Here is an 8,289-nt window from a genome sequence, read left to right on the forward strand (position 1 = left end):
CAACATTAACTTCTTTGTCTTACTTTCGCAGTTCAAAGTGGGGGAGGGCCTCCTAGAAATCTACTCCTAAATTCATGACAAAAATGTGAATAAATAGTACTGAAAAGAATCGACAAACTGATGATACCTTTGCTCAAAAAGTATTTTCTTCAAGATGGATGAAGATAGAACGACTCTTACTTTTCCAAGATGACCATGAAGCAGATCATGAGCTTTCCTGCCTCCTGTGGTTTAAAATCACGTGTGAACTTGTGATATCGCGAGTCTTTAAGGCAGCTAACCACTCTTATTAGATTTTATCATGTCATATCAACAAGAATAAATTCAAGAGGTATTAAGTTGGTAAATTTTATGTAGATCTTATATGATTTTATTACATTCACCTTAGAGACATACATTTATTTTGTTTGAATTACATGTTTGAGTCCTGTAAATGCGATAACCACCCAATTTCACTTTTTTTTGAGTGTATCTACTTTTTCTCATGCAAGCGTGAGTCTACAGCTTTCTTGGGAGGTCATCTTGTAATCGGAAGGTTGCCGGTTTGAGCCCCGGCTCAACAGTCTCCTTGGGTCGTTGTGCCTACTGGTGCTGGTCAGAAGGCCCGGTGGCACCAGTGTCCGGCCTCGCCTCTGTCAGTGTGCCAGGGTGGCTGAGGTTGCAATGTAGCTGCCATCACCAGTGTGTGAATGGGTGGATGACTGAATGTGTAAAGCGCCTTGGGGTCCTTAGGGACTAATTAAAGCGCTATACAAATACAGGCCATTTACCATTTCTACCCCCAAGTCTAATCCCTTTACTTTCAGGGCCGTGTCCACTTAATACTACACTGTATGGTTATATGGCATTTTAGTTCATATAAAGCACAACATTGAGACACTTCAAATAATTTCATCTGAACAGTATTCATGAGTTCTTTACGAAACTGTCTGTTCATTTTGAGTCTACGTTCATGCCTGTTTCCATCTGTTTCACACAGTGGAAGTGGCCTCAGTTTAGTGGTGATGTTGTAACTATGTTTGGTTAATGCCTCAACTCTGTGGTGTGCAGACAATCATAGACAACGAATTATTTATATTTTAGAGATTATGTTTATTATGTGGATATGAACAGAATGTTCTGGTCTGGCAGACACATTATACAAGAACAGCAGGTTTTAGTAGCACAGAAGCTGAATGTCATTTCAAAATTCAAAAGAACAAATCAACTTGTAGCTCTTCTTATTAAATAGGCAGTAATTTAACTTGCTTGTTTCATATAGCAGGCACAAAGATGTTAATACACAAAACTGTGTGTTGTGCTCAATAACCCACATCATACTGATATCCCATGAACTGCCAGATATTCAGCTCTGTTATTTATCTCCTATCTCTGAGAGGGGCTACTGAGCTAACACAGATCACAGGTTGTAATAATATCAGGTTAAATGTATAAATGTTCACACCGTTACACTCAAGGTGAGATCAAATCTGCACACATTCAAACAGCAGGTCAGGAAACCTTTACAGCGACAGGAAACAAAGACAAACATTGAAGAGTAACACGTGTAAAACTTTATCAGTAAACAAACTGGTATAAAAATAAAATAATAAATAATCTTGACATGTTTAAACTGAAGAGTCTCCTTCATGGAGGAACAAGTTAAGGCTTCATAGATCAGAGGAAACATGTGACTCTGCAGCTCCATGTAACACATTTCTCTTTGGTTTCATAATAATATCAGATTATTCAGTCGTTCAGTTCTAGCTGATAAATGGAGCCTGAGCACTTTGTGTTGTGTTTGTGTTGTCAGTCAGTGTCTGTAATTATTGTGTAACATCTAAACACGAGGATCAGTCTGAGTCTGACCTCACAAACAGCTGAACCTGAAGATGACACAAACTCACTGATTCTGATATTGTGACAGAGACGACGCTGAATTCATCACTGTGAACAAACTTATTTCTGTCGACATCAGAGACAAAGAAGATGTTTGTCACATAAAATGGTTTTTGTTGTTGAATATCACTGATCTTATTCTCAGATATGTAACTTTTCTTTGTTTGAATGATGAAGTCCTGAATGTTCCACATGTAAATAAGGCAAAAGTGTAAATAACACTGTTTAAGAACATAAACTTTTCCACTGAGATGAGCGACTAACCTGGAAGCTAAAACAAACTAATAACTAATACTGATGCACGCAAGCAAACAAAAACAGGAACTTCAAATCTCTGAGAGCTGACTGATGTCATCTGAAAGTTTAATAACACTAAATGAAGTCTGGCTCAGCAGGAGACTCAGACTGCAGGAGTTCAGCTGTAAAAAACTCACATTTCAAACAGACTGCAATTCAGCAGGTTGATGGTGCGGATCCTGACTCTTTGTTTTTTCATGTTTTCTGTAGATCAAAAATCCACCAACAGCAGCAACAAGAAGAAGAACAGCAGAAACTGACAGACCAACTTTCAGTCCAACATATCCAGCCTCCTCCCCTCCATCTTCCTTCCCTCCATCCTCCTTCCCTCCATCCTCTGTGTCTCCTCCTGGCTGACCTGCAGGTGAGAAACAGGTGTGAGGTGTCAGCTGTCAGGTAGGTGATGAGTGAAGAACAGAACAGAATCCGTTTCCTCTTCAAACTGCTGTCAGACATTATCTACTGCACTCTGATCACATCACTCAGACCAGCTGCTTTCTACAAAGTCTCATCAACAACATCTTTAGAAACAAACATCAACAACCAGGAAGCAGCTTCACCTCTGATCACACACACACTCAACTCTACTCACTCACCTGGAGGAACAACATGAAGGTGGATGATGCTGATGGGCTCTGAACTGCCTCCACCTCTGGGAATGACAACACACTCATATGTTCCAGTGTCATTAATCGTCACATTGTTCAGAATCAGAGACACGTCTCCATCCTTCATCTGTCTGTCCTGCAGATCCACCCGGTTCTTAAAAGATGGATGCTGGTTGTCTGGAACAAACTGATCATCCTTGTACAAAAGCACATATTCATCTCTCAGGTCAGCTCTGCTCCACTTTAAAACAATGATGGGGTTATTATTTGGAGCTCGACATGTCAGAGTGACGTCCTGTCCAGACTCAGCTGTGATGTTTTTCTGGTCTGAAAGAGGAAACAACACAGAGCAGATTGAAGTGAGACGCTGGAACTGACTGCAGGTCAGATTTGAAAGAAGCCCTCCCACTCTCAGCTTCATACAGCAAAGGGACTGTTACTCATATAACAACCTTCTCCTCAGCTGATCATTCACACACACACACACACACCCCCCCCCCCCCACACACACACACACACACACACACCACTGTTATCTCTGCCTCAGTGCTTTCTCAGATTTGCACTCTGACCAGCAACAACTCAGGGTTCAGTATCCTGAGGAGAAAGTTCTGTTCTTGTCCAAGGAGACTTTAACATGCAGGCTACAGGAGCCAGTGATCGATCCACTGATCTTCAAACGAATAAATGATTCTCTATCTCATGAGCTACGAATTAGGAATGGCCATGCACCACCCACAGAAAAGAGAAAGAGCTCTGAGATGGTTGCAGTGAATGTCAACAGTAGTAAAAATGTAATAAAATGTAATCTATTAGTCTCAAAGAAGTCATCCATTACAGGATTAAATGACTACAGGCCTGTCTCCCTGACATCTGTGGTCATGAAGTCCTTTGAGAGACTCGTGTTGAGACACCTGAAGGGCATCAAAGCCTCAGCTGGACACCCTGTAGTTTCCCTACTGGGCAAACAGGTCAGCTGAGGATGCATCAGTATGGGACTGCAGTAAATCCTGCATCACCTCAACCAACCTGGGACATGCGCCAGTATCCTGTATCCAACAAAGTCATCCCAGACATCCTGCAGCAGAAGCTCACCCAACTTACTGTGCCCACCTCCACCTGTCAGAGGACTACCAGCTTCCTCAAGATTCAAGATTCACATCATGCACACAGACCATCAACAGTGGGCTTCACCAGAGGTGTGTTCTCTTGCCACTGGTCTTCTCTCTCTACACTAATGACTGCACCTCAGGAGAAGCATCTGTGAAACTCCTGAACTTTGCAGATGACACCACTGTCACTGGTCTGACTGGGAACAATCGAGTTATCCTAAAGACAGTAGGTGGACCAGTTTCTTCCAGTCAAAGACTGTCAACACTCCACCTTCCAGCCTTTCAACAACTGTGAATCTCTTCAGATTATTAGGATCCACCTCTTAGAGGAACTAGTCCTTACACATATAAACCATTTTTCATTAGTACCTAGTTGGATCAGCTCAATACTGTATGACTCAGCTCGACTCTTTTTCCATTACAATTGAGAACAGGTTAATAAACAATCATATGATCCTATGAGCAAGCACTGTGGTGACAGTGGGAAGGAAAAACTCCATTTTAACACGAAGAAACATCCAGCAGAACCAGGCTCAGGGAGGGGAACGCATGTGCTGTGACCAAGGGCTGGAAGACAGGAATAATTGAGATATATGGACGGTTGGCAATTGGCCTACAATGAGCCAAGACAGCTGAGTCAGGAAGTTGCGTTTTTGAAGTAAAAGTTTACCAACTACCAGTTTGAAGGCCTGTGGCACGTAGCTGATTATTACAGACAGGTTGATCGTGTTTAAGATTGAAACATTAATTCATGGTAAAAGTCATTAACCAGGTACTAAAAAGTGCCCGTTATCAGGGACTACCACCCAATGGAAAACTAAAAACCACGCTGAGCCAACTACAGTAGGTAGAAATGGAAAAAAAGGCTAATAGGCTATTAAAGAGAAGGCCCAGCAGAGGTTGTTTTCCTGTGGTAACTCAGGAATTGCAGCGTCTCACAGTAAAATGCAAAAGCGTTTCAAAAAGAAGAGATTAATGCGGCAGCAAATCATTCGTACACTTCCTGTATCGCTAAATTAGTTCACGGACATTCCCGTCAGAATGCGTCATAGAGCAATTTTAGTGGCTACAACTTAACACGCTGCACATATAAGATGGTTTCTCCCAGCAGATAGTTTATATTTCACTTTAATGTGCTGCGTGTAAAAGAATCAGTAAACACTGGCGCTTCCTGCTGTTTTTAAACCGAAACTCTGAACCAGGAAATGTGTCCAGCATCTGTTAACGAGCTGATCTAGAGACAGACACCTTCATGAAAACACTGGAGTTAAATTCAACATAACTCGTTAAGCCATTATTGAAAAAGATGCTCTAAGTTGTGGCATCTGAAGGTGCCTTCAGATGCCACAACTTCAGATGCCACCGGGGATGCCAGTAACCGAGTCAGTCTTTCATCATATTTATCTCAGAATAAAGTACCGGCCAGTTTAAACAGCAGCTTTACAACATGTTTGACTTTATAATAACTAAATTTAACCTGCACAGACGAAGGCAACCAGACAAGTCCACCAAAACGCAATATATATTTTGGCAGCCATCACAGTTGGGGTAACGGGAAACAAGGTTTGATCAAACGCTTCCGCATTATGTGTTGTGATGCGTTTCATTGCACTCGGAAGGCTAAGAAAGACCCTTGCCACTCGCTCGCACTGTGAAGGTTTTCATTTACTACTTTGCAAGCTAGAGCCATTCATTGATCGATCAGTAGCAGAGCGGTGCAATGCTAGCCTTGTTGCAGGTAAAACCATGACTGCAGGTTGTTCATGTTAGAGTTTGGTCAGTGGTCTGTGCACGGATTATTTAGCAAGTCTAAAATACACCACAGTGGGGAACAGATTCAAAAGATTTAGTTTTATTACAGGTACATTTCCCGCCTCCATGTCGGATTGTTGACTTGAGCTTCATGAAGCTGCTCTGACTTTCCCCGTTTGAAATACAGACTGAGGACGTGATCAATCTGAAAATTCCGACTGAGATCTGCTCCTCCAGCTCCTCCATTTCTTCTTCGTCTAATTTGTCTTCTTCTTTGTGATGTTGTTGTTGGCCAATCAGCTTACAGTACCAATGGTACTTTAGCGTTACCTACTGGAGTGACTGGAGAATAGCAGGAGGAAAATTTGTACGGTAAAAAAACCAAAACGAAACAGAATTATATAAAAACAACTGAAAAACAAAACTGCCAGTCCTACCAAGAGGTTTGACACACCTTTTCATTTATTATATTTTCTTTATCTTTACTACTTACCTAATACAAACAGACATCAAATATATGAAGCAAGAGAAATGGAATTATGTGGCAAAGAATAAGAGAGAATAAGAACTCTAAATATGTTTTATATTTTAGATTACACTAAGTAGCCACCTTTTGCTTTGCAGAGAAATTTCAGTCTGCCTTTAAGCCACGGCACAGCACTGAAACGGCCTTGCTTAGAGTTCTCAATGACCTATTTGTAAGCACTGACTCTGGACGCTCTGTGGTCCTGGTTTTATTGGACCTTTCCTCTGCTTTTGATATGGTTGATCATAACATTCTTCTACTAAGACTTGAGCATACTGTGGGTATAAGAGGCACTGCCCTCAACTGGTTTAAATCTTATCTTGCTGACAGGTCTTTTTCGGTTAATTTGGGCAACTTCTCATCTTCCTCGGTAGCTGTACGCTGTGGTGTGCCTCAAGGATCTGTATTAGGCCCTATTCTCTTTTCACTATATCTGCTCCCTCTTGGAGCAATTTTTGAGAAGTATAATATTGCCTTTCATTGCTATGCTGATGATATACAGATTTATTTTGAGATTACCGACAATCTTGCTATGTCTTTTCACTATTTTCGTGAATGCATGCGTGAGGTTAAAGGTTGGTTCAAGATTAATTCTCTTGTCCTGAACGAAAAGAAAACGGAGATCGTGGTGTTTGATAGTAAAATCCCCCGCGACCAACTGTGCGCTGCTCTGATGCCTTTTGCTAGCTCTCCCTCTGACTATGCCAGTAATTTGGGCATACTACTGGATAGCTCGCTTAAATTTGACAAGCAAGTGTCTGCTGTTGCGAGGTCTAGTTTTAATCAGCTGCGCCTCGTTTCTAAGGCTAAGCGCTATATTCTGCACATTGATCTGGAAAAACTCATTCACGCATTCGTGACTTCCAGGTTGGACTACTGCAACTCTCTTTACATTGGCCTTTCCTCCACCCTTCCCGTTAGATTTCAGACTGTCCAGAATGCGGCGGCACACCTTTTGACAGGAAGCAGGAAGTTTTCTTCCATCACTCCTGTTCTTGCTGGCTTGCACTGGCTTCCAATTAAATACCGTATTCAATTTAAAATATTAGTTTTCACCTACAAAACCATTAATAACTTGGCGCCGAGCTACCTCAATGAGCTTCTCAGGTTACACACTCCTGTCAGAGCACTTAGCTCTGCTACCCAAATTCTTCTGGAGCAACCTCGTTCTCGGCTGAAGTTTCGCGGTGACCGCGCGTTTGCTGTAGCTGCCCCGGTCTTATGGAACAACCTTCCTGTCGCTATCCGGGCGTCTGACTCTATGCCACTGTTTCAATCACGGCTTAAGACTTATTTGTTTAATCTTGCCTTTCCACCCAGTTAACACTTGGTGTGCGCTGGTACATTTTTTATGCTTGTGAACTACTTTTATATCTTATGATTACCAAGGTTTTTATAATTGATACGTGCCAGGTCCTTTCTCTTTTCCTTCCCATCTCCCTTTTCCTATTTTATTTTTGTCAAGCACCTTGGTATACCCTTGGTTTTTTAGTGTGCTTTATAAATAAAGTTTATTATTATTATTATTATTATTATTATTTTGCTTTACTGACAGTACCATAAACCATTGGCCTTCTCTCAGTCAGCGAGCTTAATGATGTAGTCACCTGTAGTCATGTCCATCATTACTTTAAGAACTGAAGGTCAGTCAGTCTGGAAAATTGCTAAAAGTTTGAATGTTTCCCCAAGTGCAGTTACAAAAAACATCAAGTGCTACGATGAAACTGGCTCACATGAGGACGACACCAGGAAAGAAGACCAAGAGTCACCTCTGCCGCTGAGGATAAATTCATCTGAGCCACCAGCCTCAAAAATCACAAGTTAACAGCACCTCAGATCAGAGCCCAGATAAATGTCACATAGAGCTCCAGTAGCAGACACATCTCTACGTCACTTCTTCAGAGAAGACTGTTGAATCAGGCCTTTATGTTTAAACAGCTGCTAAGAAACTACGACTAAGGAAAAGCAACAAGGAAAAGAGATTTGTTTGGGCCAAGAAACTCAAGGAATCTCAAGGCTCATGCTGTCATCACACAAGTTTTGGGGTTATTATTACAAGTTACGTTTAACATCGCTCTTTAACCCATTATTGAAAAACCTGCTGTAAGTTGTGGGA

At 41.6% G+C, this 8,289-nt stretch overlaps 1 protein-coding gene across 1 annotated transcript; it reads right to left on the bottom strand.

Annotated features, from left to right (window-relative positions):
- Positions 1-1,006: 1,006 nt before the first annotated feature.
- Positions 1,007-5,473, bottom strand: LOC147334097 (coxsackievirus and adenovirus receptor-like). Its single transcript, XM_086286737.1, has 3 exons — positions 5,373-5,473; positions 2,772-3,110; positions 1,007-2,533 (listed from the first exon to the last, which is right to left on the bottom strand). The coding sequence occupies exons 1-3, from the start codon at positions 5,431-5,433 to the stop codon at positions 2,316-2,318; spliced, it is 618 nt and encodes a 205-aa protein (XP_086142863.1). The 5' UTR covers positions 5,434-5,473; the 3' UTR covers positions 1,007-2,315.
- Between the last annotated feature and the right edge of the window lie 2,816 nt (positions 5,474-8,289).

This window comes from Aulonocara sp. 'chitande type north' Nkhata Bay, linkage group LG3 (genome assembly GCF_057382095.1).
Source record: "Aulonocara sp. 'chitande type north' Nkhata Bay isolate Kocher_YH1m ecotype deep benthic linkage group LG3, A_spYH_male_GT1.1, whole genome shotgun sequence".
Taxonomy (NCBI): domain Eukaryota; kingdom Metazoa; phylum Chordata; class Actinopteri; order Cichliformes; family Cichlidae; genus Aulonocara; species Aulonocara sp. 'chitande type north' Nkhata Bay.

Excerpts from the sequence above, each read along its gene's own strand:
- LOC147334097 (XM_086286737.1), bottom strand. The coding sequence starts at position 5,433 with ATGGCTGCCAAAATATATATTGCGTTTTGGTGGACTTGTCTGGTTGCC. Across the intron at positions 3,111-5,372 it reads GGTTGCCTTCGTCTGTGCAG|ACCAGAAAAACATCACAGCT; the intron begins GTTAAATTTAGT and ends TTCCTCTTTCAG. Across the intron at positions 2,534-2,771 it reads CCTTCATGTTGTTCCTCCAG|GTCAGCCAGGAGGAGACACA; the intron begins GTGAGTGAGTAG and ends TCTCACCTGCAG.